Source organism: Poecilia reticulata, chromosome 23 (assembly GCF_904066995.2).
Source record: "Poecilia reticulata chromosome 23, P_reticulata-male-v2, whole genome shotgun sequence".
Taxonomy (NCBI): Eukaryota; Metazoa; Chordata; class Actinopteri; order Cyprinodontiformes; family Poeciliidae; genus Poecilia; species Poecilia reticulata.
Window position 1 is genome coordinate 4,677,736 of NC_088852.1, and position 13,925 is coordinate 4,691,660.

The following is a 13,925-nucleotide window of genomic DNA, read 5'->3' on the forward strand; positions in this document are numbered from 1 at the left end:
CAGTTGCATAAATGCTTCGGATTAATATTTTTTCTTGAACAGATTTTAATCCAGGATGTCAGGTCCACCTTCTGTGGGTGGCATCTAATCATGTACATTCACTTCTGAGAGAGAGATAACGTCATTATCATCTGTAATGACTCCTCAGAGAGGAAAAAAAACAATCAATACCAGGGCCGCACTTCATACCCTCAACTTACATGTGAGAAGGTAATACTGCAGCTCCCTGCTGAGTATACACGGTTCCCTGCCAACAATAACAGATGGCTGTGTTGAAATAAAAAAGACTTTATGCCTGACCACCTTGTTTTTGCTCCAGGTTGAGAAGGACCACCAAGGTGCTTTAGTCCTCCAGACATTACAAGCTCTTCAAGTGTTACTTATCAAATTCCTGCAGGTGCTCTCTTGGTGAGATGGATTTTTATTTCTCTCTGTGAAAAGCGGTGCGTTTCCATGACATGGAAACAAATAGATTGCATGGGACAAAGCTGGTAGAGCCCTGTCATTGATGCATTTATGTGTGCACCGAAGTGAAAATACCTTGACAATTAAAGTTTGTTTGGTTAGCATGAGAAAAAAAAAATTCCTTCCACTTCCTGAAATGAAAAGATAAAAGACTACCCACCTCAGTGTTGACAGTTTACTAGCATCACGCCTTACAATAATAAAACATCTTTAAGAGTTCTTATACCAAGGGTTGCAAGCCATTGCATAGCACTCATAAAAATTAAAATAACTTAAAATGTATACTTTTAAGACCGGCACAGTTTTTTCTTTTTTGTAAGGAATGATATTCAAATAATTTGTTTTACCATGATAAGCTGTATAGCAGTGTCTCTCTACATTTTGTCACAATACAACCACAAATTGGTTGGAGATGAGAAGATAAATGTAAGCACAAGGCAATACTGGAGGAAAATGACTAAGGCAATGCAAAAGACCTGAAACTGAGGTGGAGGTACAACTTCTATATAAACCTTTATATAAACATACAGTCCGAGCTGCAATAGCATGGTTTAAATCAAAGAATATTATATTCATATATTTTGTGTTTTTTTCCATTTCTAGTCTGTTGTTATTTATTCACACAAATTTCTGCACATCCTGTACGTTTCTTTCTTTAAATCAGTGTACTCTGCTGAACATTACTTTTAAATTGAGTATGGTATTTTTTAGTGCACAGTATTATTTGTTATGTTTGTTCTTGCAGTTCAGTCTCCGATTTTATTTTTTACATGTATTTTATCACCTGTACATTCTCTCACTGACCTTAGCTTGCTGCAATGGCACCAAAATTTCTTCCACTGTGGGTCAGCAAAGATTATTTATATTCTATTCTATTCTATTCTATTCTATTCTATTCTATTCTATTAACGGACATACCCTAACATTTATATATACTTTAGTTTGTACAAAAATAGTCAGATCATCAACTATGTATTTTGAGGAATATTGAATTGATGAATCTGTTTGATTAAGTAATAAAAAAGAAACGCTAGCATGGTTACATTTTTTTTTAACAAATTAAGAAAATTTCTATTATGCAGCTCTTGTGTATTTAGTCGAGACACCAGGAATGCAAATAAATAAATGCATTAAAAAAGAGGACGAAAATTAAATATTATTCACTAATTGTACTTTTAAAAAATGTATTTATATTTGCTACATTTTCTGAATTGTTAAACCTGTTCTCCTGTCAATGTGTACGACACATAATACAGTATAAAATTGTATTGTCCTTTTGTACTGCAGTTCCTGGGAACCAGTTCTCGCGAGGTTATGGAAAACAATCCAGGCGCCTCTTTCCCCCTCCTCCCCAGCCCTCCCTTCCCACGCCCCAGTGCGCTGTGGGATAGTGCCTCTATAAAGTATACCCTCTCTCGGAGCACGATAAGAAGCCCGAGACAGGAGGGGGATGAAGATGGCGGACGCCAAGCAGAAAAGGAATGAACAGTTAAAGCGATGGCTGGGCTCGGAGACGGACCAGGAGCCTCCTGTTCTGAAAAAGAAGAAGACGAAGGTGAAGTTCGATGATGGCGCCGTGTTTCTGGCCGCCTGCTCAAGCGGTGATACCGAGGAGGTGCTCCGTCTGCTTGACCGGGGCGCTGACATCAACTACGCCAATGTAGACGGTCTTACTGCGCTCCACCAGGTTTGTGCTTGATTGCCATTGTTTGTAATATCACTCACTGGCACAGTTGGTACCTTTAGACGCAAATATCCCTTTACTTGAGCAACTGCATGCCCTGGAACACCTGTCAAATGGAAGCCATTCTCATCCCGTTGTTTACCTACTGAGCAGACTCGTCTTTTTCGACGCAGAGGACTGAAGCCATTAGCTGCCTGAGCTTGATCATCTTATGTACAACATGTTCACAATTTGCAGAATGGGTATTAACTCGCACACTTTCCCTTTTGGACCGATTTTCCTTTACCTTTTTTAACTACTTTGAGACTGCATATCTTAAACCTTTGGGTGCAGTCTAATTGCTGTTCTGCTGCATTTCTCATTTTAGCCGAGGTGAAAAAAACTACTTTGAAAGTGTTTCTGTCCTTTACAGAAAGTAATAATTGCCGATCAAATATGGAATACTTTAAACTATCCACGTCAGAAGGAATTGTCATTAATGATGGATTTTCTTAGGCAGTCAGCGGTGAAGAGTTGCTACCTGGCTAACAGTAAAAGTCGTTTTGTTGATATACCCAGAGCCGCGACGGTGGCTACTCTCTGGAGAGAAAGAAGCGGCTAGATTGGGTATTTTGTTACACACCAATAGTACCATTGCAATATTTTCATCGGAAGGTTGTAGTTGGCTTTAACACTGGTCTTCATAACCCATGTGGGAATGTTATTTTGGAGAAAAATGAATGTATTTAGGGGTAAGCTAGCGCTGCGTTAGCATGCTAAAATAACTGTCGCTTGCGGCTTTGGATTTTAGCTTAATTCATTCATTAGCCGAGCTGACTGACTACTTCAGCTATACATATGGCCTCTAAAATTAAACAGCTATACCCTCTACTGTTTGTCTGCTTAAATAAGAAGTTTATACTGCTGGCTTTTGGATGTTTTGGCTGTAATGTCATCCGTCCCAAGCTAACATTTTGCCCGCTAATCACTTGAGCTACATCCACTAGCCTCGCTCAGCACTTGCAGGATTTCTAGACTTTGCGGCAGAATTAAGCAATCGGATCAGTAGAAATACACGTCAGAAAAAGTATAAAATAAGCGACCGACCATTCGGCAATGGATATACTGTCCTCTTCATCAGTTTATATGCAGATCTAGCTGTTGGTAACATTTAGCCGGGTACGTTGCTTGTCGTAAAGCTGTACAGATCCATTAATGCAAGATCTGTATTAAAATAAAGTGAAGACCGAATTTTTTACAGTCTTGATACTAGTTTTGAACGCATTTATTTGGTGATCGTTTCACAAACATGAGATGCAAAGCTCTCCCTCGCTTTATGTTTTTATTTGATAATTAAAGCCTTAATTTACTTTAAAACATGCAAAAAAAGTTGTAACCTAAATGATATGTTGATTTTTGGCAGGCATGTTCTTGAAAACATTAAGAGACAAAGAAATCTACTCTTCTTAAACATGAGTGCTGTCAGACTAGCAGTGTGATGCTGAGGGCCTGGTTATACAGCATAACAGGAATTAAACGAATAACAAATTCACTTCTGAATGTGTTAACTTTATCTGAGATTTTGAAAAATTTCAGCTTGTAAAGACAAATAACAAATTAGTACGTGAACTGGATTACTGAATCCAGTGACGGGAATAAAACTGCAGCCGCAGAATCGCACCCAAGTTTGGTTTTAAGTTGTTGTTAAAAGTGTATCTTGAGAAATGTTTAGATTACTGCATCATCCTGCTGCACAATTTTTCTGTTATGAGTCGACTAGTTTTTAATGTGGCTGCACAGTGGCGCAGTTGGTAGAGCTGTTGCCTTGCAGCAAGAAGATTCTGGGTTCGATTCCCGGCCCCGGTCTTTCTGCATGGAGTTTGCATGTTCTCCCTGTGCATGCGTGGGTTTTCTCCGGGTACTCCGGTTTCCTCCCACAGTCCATAAGCATGACTGTCAGGTTAATTGGCCTCTCCAAATTGCCCCTAGGTGTGAGTGTGTGTGTGCATGGTTGTGTGTCTCTGTGTTGCCCTGCGACAGACTGGCGACCTGTCCAGGGTGACCCCGCCTCTTGCCTGAAACGTTAGCTGGAGATAGGCACCAGCAACCCTCCCGACCCCATTAAGAGACAAGGGTGCAAGAAAATGGATGGATAGTTTTTAATGTAAAAACTTGAAACCATTAAGTCGGGCGTCAAAGGAATCTGCAGCATGGCTGGGAAATGCCTCATCAGTGCATCTGTAGGTAATGCCACTACTTCAGTTTCATTTTTGTCTGTCACCTGCATGGTTGAGACAGAGAGGGAACCTGGGGACAGATTATCAGACTGTTGCAGTGGATTTGCAGTTCTAGAATGTCTGAAAAAGATGAACTTCTCCTTATTTGTCAATAACTTAACTGAATTTTCCCAACGCTGCCCGTTTTAGCCCGGCTTGGCCAGCAGTCATTTTTCTGTGACATCAGGAGGTTCTTTACCATGTGATTCAAATCTTTTCAAGGCAAACAATGCAACACTTCTTATTTACAAGCTTTCTGGAGCCCCGCTGATCCAGCACTAATAATAGGGCAGCTATACTTTCGGTGCACATTTAGGGAATATTATGGTCTGCTCGGAGAGAGGAGATTTGTACAAATGGTGATTTTGGGTTGGAAATGGAATTTGAAGCATTCTGGACTTTCAAACGTTGGAACATAATCAACATACATTGCCCTCAGTATGCTGCGCTGATGGGTGTTTGCCTTGTTGCATTTGAAATAAACTTACAGTATTCAAGCAGCTATTGTAAATAATAAATGAAAACGGTTGTAGTTCTGGAAGGTGCCCCATTCTAGAGGAAAAGTGGAGGCTCTACGTTAAAATGATCTTGGATTCTGAGGTTACTCATTACCATTGGTTGCTCGTGTCTTAAGTCTTAGAAAGAAAGTGTGAAGGTCATTAAGTTCAGAGGTTTCTGCTGTGCTGTTGTAAAATCAGTTTTTTTGATATGGATGCCTTTTAGTCCAAGCCGTGTTTTCTCTCACAGCATGTCTTCTCTTTGTGTTTATTAAAAGAGAAGTTCTGGTTAACATGCAATTTTCATTGCTCTGAGTTTTCTATAATAAAATCTGGAATCAGCAAGGTCCCTGTTCAAACTCGCCAGGTGGAAACGTCGTTATTTGGACCTGTGTCCAGGGAAGAGCTGGAGCCAGGAACAATTTGCTGTTGACTCTTCCTGTTGAATGATCTCCAGAAGTGAGAAGCTGATGAGCTTTTAGTTGCACAGCAGAGCTTAGCTGTGGGGATTTTGTGTTTTTTTTTTTTTATTGACAGACAAAAAACGATGAGCAAAACTGGCTGCATCGTCTTGGTGATGCTCTTATTTATTGTTGCATGGTAATACATTTGTAGGACATCCTTTGAAATGTCCTGACCTCTGCCTCCGTTTGTGTGTCACGTTCACAATGGCTCGCTCTACACTTGCAATATCTCTGCCATTCCTGGTGACCAGTTCAGGGTTAAAAATACCACCACCACAAGTTCTCCTAACTGGGTTTCAGGATATGATACTAAGTTTGGGTATGACTCAGTCTGCAGCACTGCTTTGCTCTGCCGGCCTGGTGTCATTCAGGCAGGAGGTTATGTCTGTGTCCAAATCGCAGATTTGCTGCAAGTGAAGGACATGTAAACGAGGTGATGCATTGATTAATGCTGATACTTTCATCAATAAACTACAGATGTACAATGGCTTGCTAAAGAGCATGCGTGTGAAGTGGAAGGAAAATAATATATTGTTTTTCAGTAGGGATCCACCGATCCACTTTTGTTCACTTCCGATATTGATGTCTGAAGTTAAACACAGATATAAATGTGCTGAATTACACATTTATTTGGTAACTCTGCACTAGTACATCACATTTAAATACACCAATAGATTCACAGTTTTGGTCAAATATGTAAAAACAACACATATTTAATTTATTCAGTCAAGTAGGATTACAACAGCCAACGTAGAATAAACAATAGAGAAAGTGACGATAATAATTTGACTACTTTGGTTAAGCATGTAAAAATAAACTGCAACAAACCTTTTTTCAAATGGTTAAGAAAGTGCAGTTAGTAATTTTGAATATAATGTAAAATAAATAATAAAGCATGACATTACTCGGCACAAAGCATAGAACTAGACTGAATAGATTTGCCCTCGTGGATTGTCACTGATGCCAATCTAGAATTTGACAGATGACCGATCACTGCATTGATCTGTCGCAAAGAAAGCCATGAGAACTCTAACCCATCCTTCAAGAAATAAATATTATTTTCCCTTTACCTCCCAACTACAATGCTTTGTTTCATCATAACGTTTTTCAGTAAATTGCATTGAATTTGACCTTTTAAAAAAAAATAAATAAATAAATGGAAGGGAGATTAACACTTTAGCAAGGCACTGCAGGTGGATAACTGAGAGGCTGTCCTGAGATATTCCAATGATGAGTAGAGATTACAGATCACGATTCCATCGGCTAAACTGGTCTCGGAGGGCAACATTCCAAGACCTGCTGTCCTACCCTGGGCATTCCTCACATGACTGTCGCTGGAAACCATAGCAAAGAGGGAGCACAGAAGACATTCCTCAGCTGTCACTTCTACCCCTCCTGTCTGGTCCGTCTCTCCGGCCGGCCTGAATTCTGCCCACTAAGCTCCACCGGCAGAGTGGAGCGAATGGAGGCTTGTTCCTTCACGTTCGAAAAATCTCCACACTGACCCACAGCTGAACTTTCCGACTGCAGTCATACACTTTTCTGATCCCAAAGACTAGGGTGTGTGTGTGTATGTGTGTGTGTGTGTGTGAATGGGGGGGAGGCAGGGCTCGGCTAAGCTCAACATGTTAGTTGGACGTTACAATGCCTGTGTCTGTTGACATTACACACCCTCATTACAGCCTTAAAGTCTATGAACATTATCTTGCGCCGTTTCTATGACGACTGCTCGGAAGGCTACCAGTGACTCGTGTTGGTGGATTTGCATGGACTGAGTGGGAGTTGCATAACAGACTGTGCAGAGCGAGCGAGCGTCTGGCTGAGTGCTGCAGTTCCAAACAAGAATCAGCCTCACGAGTCGGTAATGGAAGCATTTCTGAGCATGTGGCGAACGATGATAAGACGGCTGCGTTTCTCCTGGTCCAGATGAGCATCAGTTATGTTAACACATTACATAATTGTGAGCGTTACTGCAGGCCTGGCCCTGATATTCTTGGCTGTGCCTCCAGGCTCGCAGTTTGCCACTGAGAGGAGTAAAATAGAACGCCTCTGACGCGTCGCTGTCCTCTTTCAAAGCAGCGCCACATCCCCTCATGAACCCCCCCGCCTCCAGAGTCACCGCCTGAGGCAGAACATCCTTCTTTTTTAGCCGTAGATGAATGCAGCTTGGTGACTGAAAGATGTCGTTTGCTGAAATTTGTCAGATATTCGACTTGACAATCGACACGAATTAGAGATCTTAAGAGTGTTGGATAAAGACTTCACAGTATTGCACATGTTCAGGATAAGGCTGACATCTGCATTGTGCCGTTACATCATCTGGTTTGGTTCTGATCAGAGATGAGCAAAAAAATATACATTTTTCATTCAATTAATGCATCAAAACTAATAACTCACAATTTGAGGCCGATATAGATTTATCAACTTTTTTTTGAAAGTTAAAACCAGATAAAGGTTAAAAGATTATTTATTTTTTTCAATCATTGACATTTTCCCCTTTTTTTTTTCCTTTTTAAAAAATGTCAATGATTGACCATTGCCGGTCCTAATCCACAGATTAGACCTTAAAATAGCAACTCTAATAGCAGCATTATGTAAAGTGCAGACTAACTGCACCATCTGATGATGTATGATGACGGCAAAATCCACTTTTTTTGAGAAGAACCCTTTATTTAACTTTTATATGCTTAGTTCTTTGTCATCAAGTAGATTTATTTATTTTTTTCTGGAGATTTTCTTACTGTCTGACTCTTGGCCATGACAACCATTAGTTCATCTCATAAATTTCTAACAAATTGCTGAATAAATTAAGATGGAGTTTAATAATTCATAGTCTTGAATATAAACGGTCTAGATTTTATTCTTTGTCTGGCTCAAGGTTGGACAAAGAACAACTGAATTTCATTGTGTTTTGAAATTACTTTGCCTATCCTTTCTTGACCTTTTTGACCACCATCACGGTAAAATTAAGTACAGCTATCAAACAGCTTTACCATATTAATGCTCTACAAAATAAAAGTAACTTTTCCAAGAAGAGGAAGAACATTTTCTGTAATGGGAATGAAAGCTTCCACTCTCAAATGAGATGAATTTAAACGTTCCAACCTGCTCTACAAGGCAGATGCTGCGCTGGATTCCAGTCTGAAAGAATCACGAGAGCCGGCTCCACGACCGAGAATGTTAATTTAAGAAACGGAGCCCAACAGCATGTATATTTTACCTCTGTGTAATTGGCAGGTGTCTCCTTGTCAAGCTGGCCTTACTCACAGTTTCATTCCACTTCTTTGCCAACCCCATAATCAACATCAGGAAGTCTTTCTGGCATTTGCACACCGACACTTTGCAAACATGTCCGGTCATCTTGCTGATTGTGACACATCAGTGCTTCCTTGCGCATCGTCTTGAGACGGTGTCCCACTTTAAATTGAATTTTAATGCATTTGTAGATTTTGTAGGAACAGTGACTTGTACGTTACACTGCATTAAGTGGCTCTTAATATGTTTTAAAGCAGAACAGTGACTTTCAGAGCAAATGTGTTAGAAGAAGGAGCTCCGGTCACTTGTTGAGTACTGCGTGTGGCAAAAAACTGACTCTGCAAATCACCCTGAACACACCATCCCCATCTCTTCAAGTAGATAAAGGGAAGCTGGCGAGGAGGAGACTAGAGGAGACTACTGAAGAAAACCCATTTAAGGTTGCGAAGCACTACGTCCCGGCGTAGAGTTTCACTTTCCACCAGAACAGCAACCCTAAACACACATTCAGAGACTCATGGAATGGTTCAGTTTCAAGAACATTCCTGTTAGAATGGCAGACAGTCCAGATCTGTGCTGACTGACAATCTAATACAGGACTTTTAAATGCATAAGAGACGTTCTTCAGCGAAAATGTGTGGATGTACAAAGCTGGTGGAAGACTTGTTGCATTAATTGTAGCTATAGGCGGATGATTATGTGACTTTTGACGTTGAAGACGGCAGTGGAGCAAGCTGCAGAAACATGCTGCAGCGTTGTTGGCAGTCTGATGTGTTCTTTGGACTCTCATTCAGTGATTTAGTGACTTGACAGTCATGTTGTTCATGTAAAAGACGTTTTGTGTTCATGCAGCAGCAGCAGTAGTTGGTGTAGAAAAGATTGTTATGGTAATTGGCCATGTGACACTAAACCCTCATGTTGCATGGGTGTTTTTTTTATTTTTTATATGTCTTCACTGTTTTAACATCATCTTTATCAGAAACCCAAAAAGGTGTATTAAACATAAAAAGAACTTCCTGAATAGACATGAATGTCCTTTTTTTTATACTAGAATACACACATCTAATTCTACAGACATTAGCTGGTGTTCTGCTTTTAAAAATGTAAAAACCCTCTGGGATTTGCTTTAAAGGTTTATACCACAGGTGTCATTCAATTGATTCAGGCTTGCTAAAATTTGGGCACATCCAAAAGTTGCAGGACTAGAGTTTGACATTTTTGGTTTCTAATATGGAGTTCCATGTGAAACTGCAGGTAGATATGAACTGTCATCTGAGTGGCTCATGTCCATTTAATCTGACTTGTGCTCAAACCTACAAGTACTGTATTATACTAGATTATGAAAAGGAAGTTGTTTCCAATCTAAACACCACCAACAGCTGTCTGGTGAATGTTTGTTAGTCTGTGTGAACTTCCTCGATCTTAATTATCCTCTTAAATCATACCACAGAGTCATCTTGTTTTAATTACTAGGGCATTTGAGAGCGATGATAAATGTGCAACCTCAATTCCTCGTCTACAAGTTTGTTTAGATGAATTAATGATCTTTTCAGGTCCTTTAACCGATTAATTACCAGCACTTGCGTTTCGTGCTGCATCCATGTTTCCAAAGGCAGCATGATATTGACCTGCTGTGAAATGTTTGCAGGATGACTTCAGCTTGTTTTTCTTTTCTTTTTTTTTTGGTTTTTCCTACCCTGTGGCACTGTGTGCCCGTCTTCCGCTTGAGCCAGGTCTTCTTGAAGCCATTCTGCTGTTGCTAGCTTGGCGGCAGTCGCATGTCTCACGCTGAGTGTGTTTTTATGAGCTGGTTTTTGAAGTGAAAACACCTGGACCCAGAGCTCACGAGTTGCTCATTGTCTTCCAGAGCTTCCAGCACAATTAAGGGAAAACACACGTGTCCACTTGTTGTCGGTGGAAGCGTTTTTGTTTTTTTTCTCCACTCTTTAAAACAGCTGCATCTTTTGCCAGCAAAAGGAGACACACAGGAAGCACACAATTTAACAGAACATTTCTTCCGTCTCTTTTGAACTGTTGGTCATTGCTACACCTGCTAGATTTTAAAACCCAGGACTAGAAACGAATGTGGACTTTACTCATGTCAAAGTGTGGGTGTTTTTTTTTTTTTTTTTTGTTTTAATATCTTCATTGCAACTCCATCTGCATGTCGTGGCAAGTCATATTGATAATATTTTGGATCATATTGCATACAAGAGACAAAGCTCAAATGTTTACCGCAAGTTGGGAGGGAGGAAACTTTGAATGCATTGTATGACTGCAGTTTGTTCAGACAAAGACCTGTTTCCATGCTTTCTAGAGCATAAATCTGAGGTCACTGGGGTCAATCATGCTGTGAAGTTAACAGACTATAAAATGAATAATTAATGACCCAAAGCACTCGGGCTGCTGTACAGCACACTAAAAATTCAACAGCATGCAATCTGTATAAATTATGATCTCTATGTAGGGCAGAGGTGTTTTATAGCTAGTCAGTTATGTTCCTTATATTGTCATGATCAAACTCGGTAGTTTCTAATTCTTTAAAGAGACCGTCAAATTAATTTTCTCTGAATATTTTAGCAAAGTTAAATATACATTTAGGAAGAGGGAAAGCAAGATTAGGTGCTTTTGTTTTCAGCGTTTGAAACTGGAGATGTATTACTTGCTGCTCATCTGCCTCACGAAGGTGGTCATGGTAGGAGGGATCTGTGTTGGAGATTTTAGGCCAGAGAGGAACAGGAAGTGGCTGTTTATTTTTCTCATTTCCTCTTTGAGGCTCCGCTTGTGAGTCTGCTTCTCCATTCCCTCAGCTTTAATCACTGACAGCAGCAGAACATGGACACTCGTATTGGTTCACACATCTGTCTGCGCTCCCCGCCAAACCATAGTGCAGCTTCATCAGTTTATTTATTTATTTTTTTTTGAATTGGGAACAAATTTATCACATATCCACTTTACTTGGCATCAATATTTATGCAAATGATTATTGAAAGGCAATCATCAGATTGCTTTTTTTTTTTTAAAACAGAACAGTAACTATTTCTGCTGCTTCAAATATTTTTGCAAATGTATTAGAAATTTTTTTTAGTATAGACATGAGCAAAAATACAGGAAAAGCAAGTTTTGTTCAATAAATGTGCCTACCTGTTTTCAAAGAGCTGAATTAAATGTTTCTTTTAGCAACGGGAAGGGCAATACCGGGTTCCCCAGTGACTTTTTCTAGGATGTAAAATCTTTTTTTTTTTTTTTTTTTTTACAAACTTCCAGCCCATGCCTAAGAGAAACTGACCGTCCTTGTTTACATTTTTCCTCACTGCTTCATTCTTGCATTAGTTGTGCTTCTGTAACATTATAAAGATCTGTAGTAATCCTTGCTGATGATCACTTGGAGCCCTGCGAGGCCGTCTCAAGCGTCCATGCCATCTATTTAACCTGCCGGGTTTTTGAACCTGTTGGCATGAGGAGCGACGTAATGTTGTGGTCTGGCTCCGTCAGTGAGTCTCCATCCCCTGTCTGCCGCTGCAGAAGCCGCCGCATAAGGGCTCTGTTAGTGAATACGTCAACAGAAGTTGTATCTGTGTGACTATTTGACCCCTCAACCTTGGCTGTGCTGTTCTCTCTCGCCCTCTCTCTCTTCCTCTCTCTCTCTCTTGCCTTTCGACCCCTCACATGGAAACATAGTTGGCTCTGAAGCGGGGGTTTTGTTTGAGCTGCTGAGCGAAAGCCGAGATGAAATGTACAGTTAAAATCTTGCTGGCATCCCCCCCCCACTGGTCGTCTTTTTTTCTTTCTTTTTTTTCTCCATGGGAATCCCAGTGCCATATATGGTCGTCCTCGGTAGCAGCAGCAGTTGGAGTGCTGAAGGCAAAGGCTGCAAGTGTGTGTGCGTGTGTGAGAGTGTTTGTAGTTTGGCTCCATCTCCAAACAGCTCATCTAGTTAAGGGACCCAGCTGGTCGCCTTGCAGCGCCTCCCTCCCTTCCCTCCCTCCCCCCTCGTACCCTGTGGCCTCCCAAATCCTGCCAATTGCACAGGAGCTGTGAGTTCTTTGTCTCAGGAGTCAATGCACTCACGCTTACAGATGTAGGCTTCACCACATCACCAATAAAACCTTCGCACTCTGATCACAGGAGGCCCAGTAATCCATATTTGTGTGCTTTTTATTGCGTTTTCATTGGAAAAGTGCTTGGCTCACCTTGATGGCGCACAGAAATATGCAAACGCAGAGACATAATGCAGTCATACTTGCATGCAGGCTGTAAGAAGGAATTCCTTTTGTGGAAGTGACTGTGCGCCTCTGAGCCAATGACGTAGGCCGGGAGGCGGGGCCAGAGCACCGAGGCCTGAAGCCTCAAGACTGGGAGTATTACTTATCTGGGAATGTCTACACTGGTATGCTAGTCCAGCTCCTCACTTCTGACCGACTAGGTAGTTTTGGGGAAAGTAGTAGTACTGCTGCAGGGAGTGGGGGAGACTAGTCTCTAATTTCTTTTTTCTTTTTTTTACAGAAACGTGACATTTCAAAAATAGGGATGCAGGATTAATTGCATTAAATTTATATATCCTCTTCCTCCTTTCTGACATGTTTATATGCACATGAAGCTCATGTGAATGATTATTTCCTCTAAACTTTTCAATCATGAATACATTATCACAGCAGTTATGGTTGAGTATTGACTATTATAACCCTGAGTAAGAAATGCTGTTTACACAATGCCATTCCGCCCAAATGTCCTGCCAAACGTACAACGTGCTGAAGATCTTAAAACGGAAAGGCAAGAATTATTCATAGGGCTGCAGAAATAATAAAATATTAATTATTCTAATTAAAATAAGGTTATTTAAAACTTTCATTTATTATTTAGGTTTTGATCCATAGAATAAACCACTAACTGAAGTGATTTTTAAGTGTCAGTGTGTGAATGGAGGTAAAGCAGCAGAATGTTTTCTGTCTGCCATCTCATTAGAACCACAAGAATAGAGCGGCATTGAATTTCTAGGTGTTAAAACTGCAGCTTATATAAATCTGCCTGACTGTAGCTTTCCATTGTATAAAATGGTATTGATAATCATTAATTGCTAAACAATAGAGTTTTTTTTAACCAAAAGCATCACTTATTTTTATATCATGTTTTTAAAGATGGTATAAATGTGTTGCGGTTGTGTTAGAACTTTAATTCCAACTGAAATTTATCACAACTCTCTCGAGAAGACGACTCTGACCCTCTGTTAAAGATTTCCCCACAGCTTCCCCTTACATACAATATTTTTTGTAACTATTCTTTCAGTTTAATTGATTAAATGTAA

General features: G+C 40.3%; 1 protein-coding gene across 4 annotated transcripts in view; it reads left to right on the forward strand.

Moving 5' to 3' along the window:
- The first annotated feature begins 1,812 nt into the window (after positions 1 to 1,812).
- Positions 1,813 to 13,925, forward strand: part of ppp1r12a (protein phosphatase 1, regulatory subunit 12A) — a 44,788-nt gene continuing 32,675 nt past the window's right edge. For 2 of the 4 annotated variants that reach the window (XM_017302854.2, XM_081604239.1), the window contains exon 1: positions 1,813 to 2,152. In XM_017302854.2, the coding sequence (XP_017158343.2) occupies positions 1,916 to 2,152 (237 nt within the window). In that variant the 5' untranslated portion in view covers positions 1,813 to 1,915. The remainder of the gene's footprint in view (positions 2,153 to 13,925) is intronic. The other 2 variants (XM_008400439.3, XM_008400446.3) reach the window with 1 other exon arrangement.